Raw genomic sequence first — 17,333 nt, 5'->3', positions numbered from 1 at the left:
CGACCTTTTTACAGTACGCACAGTCATTTCATCCATTTTTAATGCAATGATATTGATGAGAGCAGCTTTAATCACATCATAAATAATCAAGACTGTGACTGTAACGACCGGCAGCCTCCTCACGGCCTCTTAGCTTGTGCGACACTGAAATATGCAGGGTAGACTTAGGGCCCACAATGCATTGCCCTATTCCAGTTACAATGTTTCATGGCGCACATTAGCTCAAATTGTCCGAAGACATATTGGCTATTATCGCCACATTTCCTGTATCTCGCTCTCCAAAACAAGCAGGGGAGCTTTGACAGGAAGCAACGGGGTTAATGGAAAACACACGGCCTTAATGTTTTGGGAGAACGGTGTACTGTTTGTATTTATCAGTCTAAACAACATCTGTGATCTACCATAACTTTCTGATTGGCTTTAGCTCAGCTGGTCGTTACAGGCACCAGAGGACACGTGACACGGCACAGGCACTCCAGTGAGATTTGAAGGATACTGTTAAAATGTCAGCATGAAGAGCTTCTCTGTTGCTGTCATTTCAACACATAATATTTCCACAGCCTTAACACCTCCTGCTCTGCCCTCTCTGGACTTGGCTCCAGCTCAGGGCTGGACAAAGGCTTTGTACACACCACACACATTGAGAATACCAATGCCGGGCTGTTTTTGATCTGCCGGCCCACAAAACCGGGGCTCAACCAGTAAATGTACAAATCCATCTGGTCCTGCGATCGATCCGTCTCCAGCTTGTCACGGGAGCTGATGCATGGAGAGCTCAGTCACAGGAGCTGAGCAGTGGAGCAAACACCCAAACACACCAGTCCTCCCGAGATAACATGTGCACAAGAAAACCCTCGGCCTTTTTAACAAACTAGGGAAACAGCTTCTCTGAAAGTCAGTGGATTTTGAGTAACATGTACGCAAGCTTGGTTAAGTTGCTCAGTGATCTTTTCACAGTGTGCATGATGCGTCCGTATCCAATGAATTAGCCTAAGGAGCTCTGATATTTTTGGAATTCAAGACTTTGATAATGATAGTTTTAAGATGATGATTCAGAGACGAACCACAACCTGAAATAGCAAAATCAACAGACTTGATCGCACGCCTGAATGTCATTTAATACATTAACAAAGTCTTTGAATAGCTAAAATGTTTGTGAGTCACACTTAAGGCTGTTTCCTAAAACTACTGTAAGAGGAAATGTTTAAATCTAATGCAATGCTTGAAATGAGATTTGGGGTTTTTTTCATTTACTTTTCACGATTTCTTTTTACACTCAATCTAAGTCAATGAGTAATTTATTAATTGAAAAAAAATAACTGTCATCTTATTTGATAATTGAAATAATTGTTGGTTGAAGCTATATTGTGCTTTTGTATCAAAGATTTTGCATGAATACTTAGTTTGTTTTCTATTTAGTGATCGTGTCGGCACAGAAAGCTTCTGGAGTTGCACTTACATGCATCACAACTTAAACTGAGACGACGAGTTGAACTGTAAATAATAGCATTGTTCAAACTATAGAGGCCATCCTGCTATGGGATCACACCAGCCGCAATGCCAAATCAGACCAGGGGCTTTAAACTCAACATTCACTTTGATCTCAACCACACACCTGTAACGTTCCATGACCGGATCTCGCACAGTTGCGACACTATCGCGGTGACAAAATTTGCTCACAGACAGAATTAAAAACATCTGGCAAAGTAGTCCAAAGTGCTTCTGTGGTTGTTCCTGCTTCAGCAGGTGTCTCCAGGACCACATTTTGCCATGATGACTCTCACACACACACACACACACACTCACAAGGGGAAAACAACACATGCGTCACTGTCGCTACTGGGAACAACCTAATTACTTGCAAACGCTGATTCATGCAGCCACAAAGAAACATCATAACATCATCCTTTGCTCTAAAATATCAGGCCGAAACAACTTGTTACTGTTTTTTTGTGACACCTCGTGATGTTCATCCAACCCTAACATCACAAGTACAGACGGAAACAGCCTCCCGCTTGGTGTGGATCGCTCGGCCTCCGGATGCTGCAGGTGTCAGTCGGCCCAACAGCTGCTGCATAGATCTCAGCAGAGCCACGATGAAATATTGCTGACAGGGGCCCTCTATGATCACGGCCTTTAAGGAAAATAGCACTTTGCTGACTAATGTAGTGGGAAGTTCAGGACAGTGGGCGGCGTAGAATGAGCTAACTCAGGCGAGGTGTGGCAGCCTGATGAACTGGAGGAGGTATGGTGGTAGTGAGGCTGCTGGGTGAGGTTCAGTAATGCAGGGGTATAAAGCTGACCCTTATAATGTGTCTCATGGTGACTTTATCGTTATAGGACCCTTCTGTTCAACTATTTCCTCATGTGCTCTTTCCTAAAATAGCATGAAGTCCATTAGGCTAAGATAACACTGAAAATGCTGTGATCAGATTTGTTTTCAATACCTCTATCCAATGGTAAAATGTCAGCAACACTGTCCAATAAATAAGACTGTAAGGTCTTTGGATCATTTTATAGAAGTGTAGCATTAAACAACACTTAGCTGTGGTTCAAACCAAATGAATCAAACTCTCGGTGTAACTGGCATTCATTTAAACACAATTTTCAGATTCTCCATCAAACACTGATGAGTCTCATGTTGAACAATGTGCTTCTGAATTTCTCAAACGGTATTAGCAAAGCCCCGAGGGCTGCTGGGTAGTTGAGTCTACAGAAGGGACTGGATAGTTCACATTCACTGTGCTGGTTTCAAGCCCAGCTGTCCTGTTTTCCTCGTGGCCTACTACTTCCCCTCTTTCTCATAAGACCAGTACGGACCTTTAAACTTTATAACCCTGACCCAGTGGTTTAAATGTATACTATATACCGTGATTACAGCGTTCCCCGTTCAGTTCTGTCTGGGAAACTTTGTTGTGTCAGTTTCCATACCTCTCCTTCCTCTCATGTCTTGTCTCTACTGCCCACTTATAAATAAAGGCATCATTCCATATGAAGAAATAATGAAAGTGAAAGAGTAAATTCTAAATGTTAAAGCCCATCATATAATCAGACAATATAACAGATCAAGCGCAGACATTGATGTATTTTGGGAAACACAGAAATGACTGCAGTGAAGTATTTTTCAGAACACAGCTTCATAATCTGATTGAAAAGTGAAAATGCTTCCACTCTTTAATATTATTAAACAGGTCATTTGTAATTGAGCTGTCATGTCCTCTTTCGACTGACATTCAAAGCGTTGTATTCCACAGCTGCAAGCATCGTGATGTTTAAACTGATTGAATAAACACACCAAAGCTGCTTAAAACCTGCAAAGTTATATAAGCAGAGGAAGGTGTACAAGCACATGTCTGAAATCACAGAAGCTAAAACACAACATTATATACACAGGAAATAATCTATTACGCAGTAACCATGAGCTAAACTCAGTACTTTGGATATTACAAAGCTGAAATAGAGCTTCCCAAAGCACTATTGCACCCACTGAATGAAACCTCAAAGCCCATCTGTGTGAAGTTTGCTCTCATTGACCCAAGTTGTAAAGTAGCAGCGTGCAGCGAGGCGACAACACCACTGCCGACAACAGACGGCAGCCAGAGTTGGCGTGTGTTTAACTAACAGTAGAAACACAACCAGCGGATAGAAACGCAACGTTTCAGTTGCTCTCCGTCTCAATAAACGTTATGCAGTTGAAATAGCGGAGCTGTCCTTTCAGCACCACCGTTAGAAACACCGCCGCTACGAGATCCATCTGTCTCTCCTCTCACACACGGCGGAGGGGAAAACACACACACACCGCTTCAAAATAAATGAAAAACAACTTTCACCGATTCCACCCAAAGCAAGCCCCATTCTCCTGAAATCACTTGCACTTTTTATTTGACAGAATTCCGCTGTGACATTTATTATTTCCAGCTGAAGCGTTATTGGCCTACTTACCATCAATCGCCATGATGTTCTGTTTGGGCTTCCACCAAAGCGGGCGGTGAGGGAAGGGGGAGGTTCATAGCGTGGTACAGTCCGGGGTGAGGGAAGGGGGGGGGGGGGGGGATTCATAGAGTGGTACAGTCCAGGGTGAGGGAAGGGGGAGATTCATAGCTGGTACAGTCCATGAGACACCGGGAGGAAGCTGACAGTCTTCTCTTTAATAGTGTCGCTTAGCCCACTAGAAGTAAATATGGTTCAGCTAAGATACATTAAGAACTGCAGTAGATGCAAATACTGAACAGTCATTTAATTTAGCTAAAGAGCTAGCTTAGTTGTATTAGCAAGATGCTGATAAAACGTAATTATGTAAATTAGCTTAGTCAGCCGGAAAGCTAATTTAAGTTGGCTCATTAAGCTGTATGAGGCAACAGAAGTACAACAACAACATTAGTGATTAGTACGATGGCATAGGATTTTATTAAAAGCATGCGATGCTTGATTTGTGTCCCTGTAGTGGGGATCTTAAAGTTGGTAAAGGTGTTAAATATAGAACTGGAGTAAAATATTCATAAAGCAGACATTAGGCTCTGTTATTAATGACAACATCTGTTGAATACAGCGTTGTTTTCCTTCAGAAAAGTAGAAAAACACAAAGGAAGTTAAGGAGAATATATTAATATATTACTTGCTTTCTATTTTTCATCCAATCCCACAAGCTGCAGCACAGCCCAATATGTTACTTATACTGTATGTGGTGTTAATGTACGAACCTCAATGTAAAAACCAATTTAGTCTCATTTTGAGGTTCGACTTACCCCCATGCCGTCATCAGGTTGCCATGGAGACTCTACCGTGTGATGAGTAAATATCACCAAATTGAGGCATTTTGTAACACTCTCTCTGTACCCTCACTCCGTTGTGCCTCTCGCTTTAGAACCCTGATTTTCAGTCTAGCAGAGATGCGTGTAACAGTATTTGGCATGCGTATAAAGATTGTGTACTTTGCGATGCACCGATTACATATTTGAGAAATGCTTTGTAATATAATCTGACATGCATCTTAAATAGCGTAACCTATACGTACATGAACGCTGTCAAACAGAGCAGAGAGATGGCCGATGAAAGCATCGCAATGATCAGGGAGGGCAGACACAATCTTTATGGTTGGGCAGTATCCTCCACAGTTTCCTCACCTCATGAGTGCAGCTAGAAGATGTCTGATATTTGTGCAATGGCAATTCCCTTACAATGGATAAATACAAAGTATTGGCTAAATACAACTATTAAAACATTAAGCTGTTCAGCATCTCTTTGTCTCATTCTCAACGTCTTTGCTCGTAACCCCTTAACATGAAGCAAGTCATAGGTTGCATGTTAAGGAGTCAATCAAAGAGGGATTTTATTTTTCCCCATCTTCAATTTTTGTATATGAATTATTTTTAGTGGCCTGAAAGAGTAAAACAGCATTTCACAAGAAAAAAGAAGATTACAGAAAAGTCAGAAAATAAACCAAAGGTCGTGTATAATAAGAGTGACTTTCTCTTTTCCAGATGTGGACAGCTGTGCCCACGATGGAATAGGATGGATTTTGAAAGTTAAAGATGTTTTATCAAATTATAGTTTATTGATACCAAAAAAGATGTATGATTGTTTTTTTCTTAATTGTCACTATTTAAGGCACTTGAACAAAAACACGGACGGCACAACATTTATAATACAGTCTGTCAGGACAAGAGCCAAACCAATGTGTGCAGGAACATGTCCGAGTGCATAGATAGACATGCTACTGTTTCCATCTCCGTCTCTCCTCCGTTCATTCTCGTTTACTTCGTCCTATTTTTAGCCTCGGCTCCGCTCAAATGCCCTCTGCTGGGCTCATCAAAGCAGCTCCTTCCTGTTGTCATAGAAATGAGCTGGCACCTCTATCAGCTCCTCCGTCTGCGGGCAAATCACACTCTCCAGAGGAGTAACAGCTGTGGGTCAGGTAGATCATTTAGACTAGGAAACTATTATTTAATCGGGTAGAAAAGATCATTTCTCACGATGTATACATCTCTAATTACTCCCGTTACAACAGCACCTCCCATGTCACCTTCAGTCTTCTCACAGTCTCACACGGGAGAGAAGCATTTACAGTACAATCATGTCCACTCCATGTATGCCCTTGTGCTGTGGACACCCACGGCAGGTGCCCAGGTGCTCCTGGGAATTACACACTTCAATCAGCCCACTGCTGCTTACGGTGCTGCTGGGAGGATTGGTTATTCATAGGAGCCACACGTTGTGACTGAACGAGAGACAACACACGCACTAACAACACCTGTTTGACATGAGATGTACTCTTGCCAAGCAAGCAAAGGTATCGCTGAGCAACAAGCACCTCAGGATAAACCTAACACTTGTAAATATATTGTAAATGTCAAACGAACCGAGTCAAATTCCTTGTATGTGCACGCATGTTTGGCCAAATAAAGCTGATTCTGATGAAGGTCATTACATGTTAAGGGCTGTTTTACTGATGTGGAAAATGTATTTATACACACAGGATGTACAGAGCTTTAGGAAGACCTTCCCTCGGGATGGATTTGAAATGGGGAACAAGTGAGAGATGATGGATTTCAAGCTCTTTAATATTCTAAGCATTCAGTGTATAAAAGCTTGAGGGATACTACACTGTAACGAATTACTGTAAATTTACGGTGGATTTTCAACGGTATCTTACAGTATTTCATAATAACTGTAACATACAGTTAAATGTTCATCCTCACATGTAAATTAACAGTCAATGCTGTAAATTAACAGTTAATGCCGTCAATTAACAATAATAGCAGACTACCGTAATTTAACAGCATGATACAGTATTTTTTGTGAAGAGGTGGATACACGCTTCTCTATACAAGTTGAGTGAATCACGATCCATCTACATCGTACTGTCTATTGTAGGTTAATGTGTCTGTAATGACGATAGAATATTTTTATTATTCAAACTGCTCATTGCCTAAAAGTCATTTTTGAGTGACAAGACGTGACCGACTGCTCCTGAACGTGACTTTGGACACAACAGCTTCAGTTCATCCTTCTGAGCGACAGCCATGTGGAGATCAACCGAGGAGCCAAGGTAACTTATCATCCGAAATTCAAATTCAAAGTCTCTAGTATTGTTTTGTCTTCATGATTATTGAATTGTTGACATCTCAGATAATGTTTCACTTGGTCTGTTTCATTACATTAGGTTGCTAATGTTGGTGGAGCTAACGTTAGCTCTGTGACGTTAGCTAGCTCAAGCTCAATTAGCCTTAGAAAGGTTAGCTCGCTAACAGCATAGCAAGTTAAGTTAACATAAATAAAGTGAATCACCGATTACAGTGTTAAGATGTAACGTTAGTAACCTAACTTGTGTTTACTTGTGCTCTTATTGAACTGTAGGACCGCAAACAGGACGATTATCAAAAGGGAGAGAACAGAGATCACCGACGTGTTCAAGACGATGAACAGTTGAGGTAACGCTAACAGTAACGTTACCCGTGTGTGTTATTCCAGGAGCAACATTAACACCAGATCAAACTCATTTTAGTGTTGAACGTTAGTCCATTGTGGTCCATCGTCTTAGCTTTATTACTTCACCTAACGTAATCAGCTCACTTTCCAGAAGTTCAGAACATTGTGTTTCTAAAGTTTTTATTTTGTTTGTTTACAGTCACTCGTCATCAGAGATTGAGGAAACCAGCCAGACGCTGCAGTCAAGTCCTCTTTAAGGTGTTCTCTCTCCTTATTGTTTCATTCATGTGAGTTCATGCTGTTCAAATTAACTATAAATGTGTATAAGACTTGTTATCAAGCTAGACTGTGAAGCAGTTCTATTACACTGTTCTTGATACTATTTTAATTCAATGTTATACTGTTGATGCTAATGAGTTCAGTTAAGCTGGTCATTAACGATTTTATTGGTTTATTAGTTTTTGTCACGGCTCCGCTGTGACCTCAGCTTGTCTCCCCTCTGTTGTCTGTCTGTCTGTCTGTGTGTGTGTGTGTGTGTGTGGCTTGAGTGCGGCTGCAATCATCCGGCACCTGGGCTCATCTCCTCACCTGACAACAATTACACCATCATCACCTTCAGCTTAAATACCCCGGCTTCCTGCAGTCTCATCGTCAGATTGTTCCTTCAACTCAGTGGTAGCTACACCTCGGCCCCTTTGAGTTTAAATCTTCTCTTAGGGAAAGTTAGCCTTTTTGACGTTTTTTACTAACTTGTGTTTTCCCTCTGCCTCAGCGAGTCCCGTGCCACGTCGCCGCCCAGACGCCGCCGCACACACCGCCTCGCTGCTCCACCTGCATGCTTCACCTGCATGCTCCACCGGCTCCACAGACAAGCAAAATAAAACTCTTTTTTCACCTACTCTGCTGTCCCGGTGTCTGCGTTTGGGTCCAGGATAAACCGACCATAACAGTTTTCTTCTAAACATGCAGTACATTGTGAGTTTTGTGATGTAATACAAATGTCCCTTTATTATTTGAGAACATGTAATAAACTGCAACTATTATGTGTTGAATGTCTATTGTTGTTCTTTCAATTTTTGGGAATTAAATGCAAAGGTAGCGGGTTGTATTACCCTTTGTAAATAAACGGTAACATTCTGGCATATACCGTAAAATCACGGTAAAACCTAATTATCCTACTATCACGTACCGTAATCCAGTATACGGTATGATACAGTAAAAGTAAATTACGGTAGTGTACCGTAAAAAAACAGTAACTTACTGGTGTCCCTGCTGCCAGTAAGTTACTGTTAATTTACGGTGAAATAATTTAGAGTGTACAGTTGGTAGTATTCCTCAAGGTAAACACCTCCAGTGCAGAACGATCGCTCAAACAGAAGAACAGAAGGTCAGAAAGTTGTATTTCTGCCCCCATAAACAAGCCAGGTGACGGTGTATTACTGCAGAATGTTATAGAAGATGTGCATCTTGTACACAGTTCATGTGATGGTGAAAATGACACAAAACAATTCAGCACTAGCGGTGCTTTCATTTAAAAGATGGAAATCATTCCGAGGCTGCAAATGTATTTACAAATAGACCAAGGGAAGACTAGAATGTACAAATATGTGGGTGAAGTGTAATATTTTGTAATGCTTCAGACTGTCAGTGCTGAAGTACAATTAATGTACATCTTATGTCACATCAACAAGTATCTGTTGAAAGCAGAAGTAAGTGTTCTGAGAGAGACTCTGTGGACGGCCAGTGTATTTCTGAATAGTGAACCACCATGTGGGGAGATGTAGTCATTGAATTCTGACAGTTCATTGAGCTGAGCACGTTAAAAACACATTCACATGTAATAACTCTCTCAATGATGAATAACTTAATAAATGTGTTCTCTTTCTAACAAATCTCATTGTATTTTCATATTTCATGTGACTTAAAAATTACACCACAATATTAGGAGAAGCACAAATTTCTTCCTGCAGCTTGTGTTTGAGGAGGGTCAGCTGCTCCATGTCGATGCTGCTGCCACCGCACACGATCACCAGCAGGGGGCCCAAGAGAGCCGGCAGCCGACCTAAAAACAAGTAGTGCAACAAAACTGATCATCTTCTCCAGAAGTTTCCCCTCATCAGAAAGGAATTACGATGTACAGTAAGTTTAATCATAATCACTGTTTTGAAACATATTCTGCGGATATGGCTGTAGTCTGAAAAGATCTGCTATAATGCACAAATGTATAAGAAAAATAACTATGAGAAGAAATATCATTAAGAGCTGCCACAAGACACGTTTGCAATGACTTGTCAGACAGAATACTCCTGTCTCCAACACGATGTCACTGTTGTATCAACGAATGGAAGAACTGTGAGTAGAGAAGCACTATGGAAGCAGGGTGGCGAGTAACCTCATAAGGGTGCTGATGGCTCCAGAGTAGTTACCTTCGTCCTGTAATCTGCGTATGAGTCCGCTGTAGACGGCTGCTAGTGCCGCTCCGCACGCCATCTCCACCAGCACGCGCTCCTCGTCTACGAGATGACACCAAACAGAGCTTTAAATTAACACTTTAAAAATAAAGAATAATTAATTTTCTTATATGCTATTTGGGCTGTTCATTCAAGTCTTTACAGGTCAAAAGAAAATTAAAACGCACGTCCAAGCAGACACACACACACACACACACACACACACACACACACACACACACACACACACACACACACACACACACTAACCTAGGAACGTCTCGACAGCGCGCAGAGCCTGCTGGTCCGTCACAAGTGCAGAGATGATGGTGAGCTCGCTGCATTGGCTGTATTCAAAAGCTTTCTTGCAAACCGTCTTTGCTCCGAGACATTTGGCCTCACTGTGGAGAAGCAGAGGAGGAGGATGAAGTCAGTTTCGGTTGCATTTCGATAAAACACCTGAGCACCCTTAAACCTCTCACCTGGTGATGTCATCCAGGGTGACCAACCTCCCCGCCCTGACCGAAGCGTTGAAACAGTCGGCCCCCTCCGTCTCCATTGCGACGATGGGTACATCCGTCCAGCCCGCGTCCTTCAGGCCCTGGACGACCCCACAGAGGAGCCCTCCTCCGCCCACGGACACCAGCACAGCTCCAGGCTTCACGCCGGGACCCAGGGAGGTCGCGACCTCTGCGATCACGCTGGCGTGGCCCTGCCTGTGTGTGTGTGTGTGTGTGTGTGTGTGTCGTGTGAGGAGGGAGTCATTTAATATTGCAGTTTTGCAGTCGCAAACATGGAAACATGCATTGTGATGAGTGTTTTTCTACCAGAGCAGCGGGTGATCGAACGGAGGAACGTAGGTGAGTCCTTCAGTCTCCTGCAGTCCGAGAGCCTCTGCATTGGCATCATCCCAAACCTTAAAAGATTTCACTTCATTTTTCTTCTCCAAACTGTCTTTTTTTTTTAATTCTAAAGACTGATGTCGGTGCCAAAAAGACAGCACTTAAACATGATTAATATACTTTACCCTGCCTGTAATCTTGACAGTAGCACCCTGATCCTGGAGTCTCTGAACGACCAGCTGAGGAGACGAGGAGGGAACTACGATGGTGGCCGGTACACCCATTTTTCTGGCTACGTAGGCTGCAGCCATACCTGCATTACCACCTTCAAAAAGAACATATTATGTTGTATTATAGTCCAACCAATTGGTACTGTAGTGTGCATATGAACAGGCTGTGTCACCTGAAGAGCAGACAACTCCTTTGGACTGTCTGGTGAGCTGCAGGAGAGAGCGATGAATTAAAAAAGGGCAAGTTAGTGTCTTTTGTATATGCTTAGGTAAAATCGACACCACAATTAGTCAACAGGGGGGCCTTTCATTCAAATGGCGCCATCAGATAGTCGGTGTCTGATATGATGGAGGTGAAGTAATATGCTTTGGAGGACTCCTACCTGCTGGCAGAGGTGTCCGATGCCACGGATCTTGAAGGAGCCAGAGGGCTGTGAATTCTCCATCTTCAGGTACACGGTGGTTCCCACGCGTTTGGACATGCCGACGCTCTCCAGCAGCGGTGTGTTCAGGTGGAAATGCTTCGCCATGGTGCCCCCTAATTCCGCTGATATGCCAAACAATCTGTTGAGATGAGTAGACGGTTGAATGTGCGATGACAAGTGAAGGAGACACCATCCACTGATGAGGACAGTGAAATGTGGTGGAAAGCTCCAGAAAACCATAGTGGTCCTTGAGTTGAGGTCAGAGAGAGTTAGCCACCAGTACTTCAGTCGGCCTTTCAAGAGATGTTTTCATCAAGGTGGTTTGGAGATGAGCAGGAGGCAGCAGGTATAGTCCACAGGAAACAACACTTTATGTGGTCACACTGTTTTCTGTCCTATTGGGTGCAAGGCACGGCCAGTGCTGCCTTCAAGTGCAGCCAGAGACATAGTAACAGTAGCGAAAGATAAGAGCAGGCATGTACACGTGCACATGGAAAAGCAAGAACCAGTTGCGACACTTGTTGAAAGCAAGATAAAGTTAAAGCTGCGCAATAACTCATTTTTGTTTGATCATTGTTTGTTGTTGTTGTTCAATGGAAACATATTTTCTGATCAGGCCTACAGTAAATAGCAAAAATATATATATAATATATATATATATATCAGTCAGTGGACATTTTGAAATGAGTTGTATCTCTGTCAATTATTTGCAGGTTGACAATATCGGTACAAAATAGTTCCAGTGAAAACTACTCAACTGGGGCATTATTTCATTCCACCGTGGTATTGAAAATGTACATGTGATGTATTGTGTTTCTTCTCTCGGTCTGTAAGCGACTTTCCTTCACACAGTAGAATTAAAGAAAAGTGTAAGAAAGCTACCTGGTTGAACAATGACGCAGCAAAATCGTACTGAAACGTAACGTACAGAAAGCTATAACTTAAATAGAAATAAACTTACGTGTGAAGAGAGCTGCTGTCGGTGCAGAGAGACTTGAGTGACCTGTGAACTTTGTTTCCTTCCAAAGTCCACTTTTATTACCAAGGCTTGTTGAATGTGAATGTGTGTGTGTGTGTGTGTGTGCGCCTCTGCAGATGTCAGAGACATTCTATGTTGACTTTTCTTCTTCGTTATGTTTTTATCACACACTGAATCAGCCACAGCCACAGCGTTTATTCTCGGTAGGGATTATATATTCTTTATTATTATTATTATAATACATTAACTGAATAGTTACAGGTTGCATATACACAAATGAATGGTTTGCACTCCTCACACCGATGTGCCATTCACACTTCAAACGTCACTCATCCCGTCGCCTCATCTTTCACACGGCACGTGAAAGGAAAAGACTCTTAGTGTGTGAACCTTTGTGGACACTGGGTGGCAGCAGTGAGTCAGCACTGACACACAGAAACAAGACCAACGTGTCTATGAAGAATGAGAACAAGAACAATAGAAAAAAACAAAAACGATTGTTTGAATAAAACAACAAATCAGGGGATTAATACATTCCAACAACTAACGAAATGTGTAAATATGAATAAAAAGAAACAGAAAAGTCAAGTTGTTTTCACACTTGAGGCTCTTCACTCACTCTCGGCTAATTTAGCCCCATGTTACTACAGCGGTTAGCCCAGGGATGATGTGTACATTATGTTTTCAACCTTCTAAACCCAGGTTTGCTTAAAATGTGCTGAGCTGTTTTATAATATTGTTAGTGTTAGAGCCTGAGCATGAGGACCAATGTGTGCCATGCCCCAGTCTGGACCAGGTACTGTGTGTTAACGGCTAAAGGTGGCAGAAGTTTGATTAAAAATGAGGAAAATAGTGTCTCTCCTCCTCTTCTTCCTCCTCCTCCTCCTCCTCCTCCTCCTCCTCATGTTGTAGCTGCTTTGGTTTCACAAATTCATTTCACAAACACATTTCTCACTTTCTTGTTTTCCTTCTTTCCCTCCTCTCATACCAGCAGCAACTGTGTTGCAGTTGAACAGATGTTGCTATGACAGCACGCACCGCCGCTGAGTCGACAGAAATACAGACTCGTAGTAAACGGTTGAGACATCCTTAACTATTCACAGATGCTTCTTTTTTTTCTTTTTTTATCATTTTGTGAAATCTGAATCGAAATATTCTTCTGAAGTCAGTTCAAACAAAACAACTTCTTTTTTTCTTCTTCTTTACCCATGCCTTGATATTATATCGTCAACATCTGTTCGTGCTCACGTGGGTTGATGTGGACCTGAGCCACCATGCATCAAAAGCAGGCTGCCTTTTTGTGTCTTAGTCTTCCTTTAACACCCATTCAGAGTCCCGCTGTCTGTTTCCCTCCTCTCACTTTCCTCTCTCCAACTTCACGTCCCACACATACTTTCACCTGGAACTCTACTGCATTTACATCTTCTCACCACACGGCGTGTGAAAGTGTGTCCCGACGACATGCTCTGTTCACCGCTATGCGCGCCGATGAGCTCGGCTTCATGAAGATCCCTCGGGGGTGTTTTTGAATTAACACCGTACAAAAATAAAGTGGCATCACCGGGGATGAAAGTCAGATCGAGCCTTGTGGAATCCAAGCTCATGGTTTCATGTTCGGAGCTCGTAAAGCACAAAGCTGCGATGTATTTTTCCTTCTTTTTTTTTTTTTTTTTTACATTGCTTTTCTATTCAGCTTCTCTCATGCGGCTGAACTCGTGTGAAGTTGCCAAACTACTGTTGCTAAAAATAAGATCCAGGCAATTTCTTTTTACTGCAGCAACTGAGTGAAAATATATTATGATTCTAGCATAAAGTGTCTCTGTGGTTCCAGCATCGCATCCAAACAAACAGGAAAACGTTGCTTCATTAGAGGGGAGAGCTCCAGCTTTGTTTCCCTCCGTCTGCCTCCCGACTAGCTCCATCCTTTGTTCTTTCTTTCTGGGCTAACGCTTTACGCCCACATGCCGCTGTTCCTCTTCTGCTCTGTGTGCATGCGCCCTCTGCGAGCGTGCACGTGGCTCCTGATCCGGGCTTTAAGCCAGTGAGCGTTGTCTGGGTTTGATCCTTGGATACAGCTGGAGAGAGAGAGAGAGAGAGAGAGAGAGAGAGAGAGAGAGAGAGAGCAGGGTTATTGCATCATGTTAACATTGTTCTCAAGGTGCCTGAACATCATGAAGGCTGACGGTAAGACACGGTGTCGGGATAAATCCGTGAGTTGAAACTTCACACGTAGTTCCACCTGTAAGTCCAACATTCAGTTATTTACACTGAATGTGAGTCAGTAGAGTTGGTTTAAGCTGGAGCGGTGACACTGCGATGGACAGATTTATTAAAGCTCTGTTGTTCAGCTCAACTGGTACATTAGAGTGTGTACGTGCTGTTCTCCCTGAGGCTCAAACGGCACCACGCACAGAAGCACGAACCCTGTCCAACAATGCAGAATTCTCTCGCCCTGTGTTAGAGACAATAATGTTCTTCACATCGTTCCATTTTTACAGTTAAATTGATTTAATTATCTGGTAAACACTCCTTTTCAACCACTGATGAAATCTATTCATTCATTCAGTTTGATCTGGTCACCAAGTTAAGATTATTTTATTTAGGAATCATATATTTTACTGACTTTATTGTGTTGAGCTGATTACTCACAACAGATCTTGATATGCCTGCCGTGCCTTTGGGCATTTTGCACACATATTTTTGTGTTTTGATGGAAACTACTTGACACTGTGCACATTACCTGTTTGCTAAACTATCCAATGTCCAATCTTAGCGACCATAGCTCGGCACGACAGGCACATCGAGTTTTGCAGTCCAACTCTTGTCTCTTGGCCAACTTTTGCGGCAGTCATTAGCAGAGAAGGAACTATGTCAAGGTGTCTGTTAGTGTTCTCTCACCCCCAGCAGGTTCCTGGGTATGTATCCCTCGCGGTCGTTAAGCCGCGCCCACCACCAGTCTGTCTCAGTGTCGTCGCGCCGACGCAGCACCGTGAGGGCGTCGCTCTCGCTGAAGGACAGCTCGTCGGCTTGCTGGGCCGTGTAGTCCCAGAGAGTGTAGACCAAGCCTTTGTTCATCACGCCCAGCTTTTCTTGAACACCTGGGAGAGAGATACAGAGGGATCTCTGTTACAAACAAAGCTGATCTGTTTAGTTTAGTTAGCTCACCGTGTGTCTGTATGCGTCTACCCACCGTAGAGGAACTGAGAACACTGTGTGTAGCCCTCCTCCATTTCTTCACATTTGTCCGCCGCGGTTTCAACGTCGCTAATTGTCGTGGCGAAAATGGCGGCCCCCGACTCCACCAGCATCTTACAGAGGTGGACGCTGTTACATGAAGCTGCGCAGTGCAGAGGAGTCCTGGGAGGGACAACAATGAAAAAAGTATGACTTTAAACCGATGTAACCCTCTGCTAGACAAAGTTCATTCATGAAAGTATGAAGGCGTTCCAGTTATGCACTTGTATCAAAAATCTATGCGGCCAAACACAATTCATGTCATCATCAAACAGGCTGACATTAGAATGGACACAAACTCGGTAATTAAATAACGTAACTTCTGAATGCGGATCCACATTAATGGTAATCTCTTCCTTCAATACAGCTAAGGCAGCCGAGTCAAAAAAAAAAAAAATGAATTTGGAAATGCAATTATCTCCGTCATTGTTGCCTCCGAGCATGAGCTCCCATCTCGCTGCCTCGGAGCGTGTTCATTACCCAAAACACCCTCTGGCCCCGCAGCAGCCTCTGTTCTATTATTAGTCGGCTCTATTGAATGCATGATTGAACGGCTGGCTGGAAGTACTGACCATCCGTCACTGTCGGCTGCATTTACATTGACTCCGAAGTCCAGCAGGAACTTAACAATGTGGTGGTGGCCGGCGCAGACGGCATTGTGAAGAGGAGTTATGCCTTCATCGTTGGGCATGCTGGGGTTTTCCACCTTAAAGACACAAAATATATGGAAGAGATATTAAGACTGATAGAAGGATGACACACGAAAATATCCGTATTGGTCTCAACCTTGAGAAAGCCTTCACTTACAGTGAACTGGGGATAGCGTAAGACTTTTAGAACGGCTTGGAAGTGGTTGAGTCTTACTGCCTCGGGGGTTTGATGACGTCAAACTGAGCTCGAAGCGTCTGCATGTTTCCTTGAGAGTATCAGCGAGAGTTTGCAGTTCGGTGAGTCAGTGAGCACTTTTGTCCGCTCTCCAACTGAGAGATGTCGGGGATGAGACGGTGGTTTGCCTTTGAAAGATGTCAGGCTTTGTTCTCAGGAGCTCTGTGCTGCTGTGCTACAGAGTGGAAGTGCGTCCTCAACAATAACTCCCCCCCCCCACCTGACAACCGAGACCACCTCTCCCCCGGCAGACAGAGCCGCCGAGGATCAAAGCTGTTCTGCTTAATACGTGCTGTCGTGAAGGTATTGCAAAGCTTCACAACCCTCCAGCTATCCGTTGAGGAAATCTGTGTGTGGGGTGTACAATATTCATTTACATTAATGTTCTTCTATTGCATGAGGAAATGTGGATTTTCATTCAACACAGAAAGGTTTCGACGGCGCAACGTTTTAGAAGTTTAATAAATTTGAAGTATTAGAATCAAACTGTGTCTGATGATAGTCAGCTCTATTCGACAGACGGCCCAACATGTGAAGATGATATAGAGAGATTACCCCTCGCTTACTCTAGAACGCTCGATGCCTAACTAACCAGGGCTCTGTCTCGATTGGCCAGAGAGTTAACAGCATCAGACATAACAACGCCTACAGACTGAACTGTAATTTAATACGTTGTTATTATATCTAAAATATCACACATGTTGACAACATATTGTGCAGCCCTATTTTGAATTGCCCGTCCATACAGGAAGTGAATTTCTGAGTGTTTTTATCTGTTTTCTTGCAAAGCAATGGATGGGTTTGGAATCACCACTAATGTACGCTTGACTCACTCTAGTATTGAGCTGTGCAAATAAACG

At 43.0% G+C, this 17,333-nt stretch overlaps 2 protein-coding genes and 1 long non-coding RNA gene across 3 annotated transcripts in view; 1 reads left to right on the top strand and 2 right to left on the bottom strand.

The window, feature by feature from the left end:
• The first annotated feature begins 7,314 nt into the window (after positions 1-7,314).
• On the top strand, positions 7,315-8,466 carry LOC142968681 (uncharacterized). Its single transcript, XR_012959061.1, has 3 exons — positions 7,315-7,430; positions 7,628-8,103; positions 8,201-8,466. It is a non-coding gene; the product is annotated as an uncharacterized LOC142968681 (long non-coding RNA).
• A 740-nt stretch (positions 8,467-9,206) lies between these two features.
• Positions 9,207-11,480, bottom strand: sdsl (serine dehydratase-like). The gene is made up of 8 exons (XM_076108441.1): positions 11,328-11,480; positions 11,124-11,160; positions 10,906-11,045; positions 10,706-10,794; positions 10,361-10,594; positions 10,149-10,279; positions 9,855-9,941; positions 9,207-9,490 (listed from the first exon to the last, which is right to left on the bottom strand). Exons 1-8 carry the CDS (start codon positions 11,478-11,480, stop codon positions 9,357-9,359), a joined length of 1,005 nt encoding a protein of 334 aa, XP_075964556.1. The 3' UTR covers positions 9,207-9,356.
• Positions 11,481-12,500: 1,020 nt separating this feature from the next.
• LOC142968663 (apoptosis-stimulating of p53 protein 1-like) overlaps positions 12,501-17,333 on the bottom strand; it is a 31,713-nt gene continuing 26,880 nt past the window's right edge. Inside the window, exons 21-24 of the mRNA XM_076108638.1 lie at positions 16,161-16,294; positions 15,545-15,711; positions 15,253-15,452; positions 12,501-14,429 (exon numbers count right to left, since the gene is read on the bottom strand). Of these exons, the coding sequence (XP_075964753.1) occupies positions 14,388-14,429; positions 15,253-15,452; positions 15,545-15,711; positions 16,161-16,294 (543 nt within the window). The 3' untranslated portion in view covers positions 12,501-14,387. The remainder of the gene's footprint in view (positions 14,430-15,252; positions 15,453-15,544; positions 15,712-16,160; positions 16,295-17,333) is intronic.

Source organism: Anarhichas minor, unplaced genomic scaffold, assembly GCF_050575085.1.
Source record: "Anarhichas minor isolate MPS153535 unplaced genomic scaffold, ASM5057508v1 ptg000040l, whole genome shotgun sequence".
Taxonomy (NCBI): domain Eukaryota; kingdom Metazoa; phylum Chordata; class Actinopteri; order Perciformes; family Anarhichadidae; genus Anarhichas; species Anarhichas minor.
This window is presented reverse-complemented; position numbering and strand designations above follow the sequence as displayed.

What these genes read in the sequence shown, in the direction of transcription:
- sdsl (XM_076108441.1), bottom strand. Translation starts at nt 11,480, where the DNA reads ATGGCGAAGCATTTCCACCTGAACACACCGCTGCTGGAGAGCGTCGGC. An exon ending in ACCTCTGCCAGCAGGTAGGA is followed by an intron (nt 11,161 to 11,327) that starts GTCCTCCAAAGC and finishes TCTCTCCTGCAG; the next exon opens with CTCACCAGACAGTCCAAAGG. An exon ending in AGGAGTTGTCTGCTCTTCAG is followed by an intron (nt 11,046 to 11,123) that starts GTGACACAGCCT and finishes TTCTTTTTGAAG; the next exon opens with GTGGTAATGCAGGTATGGCT.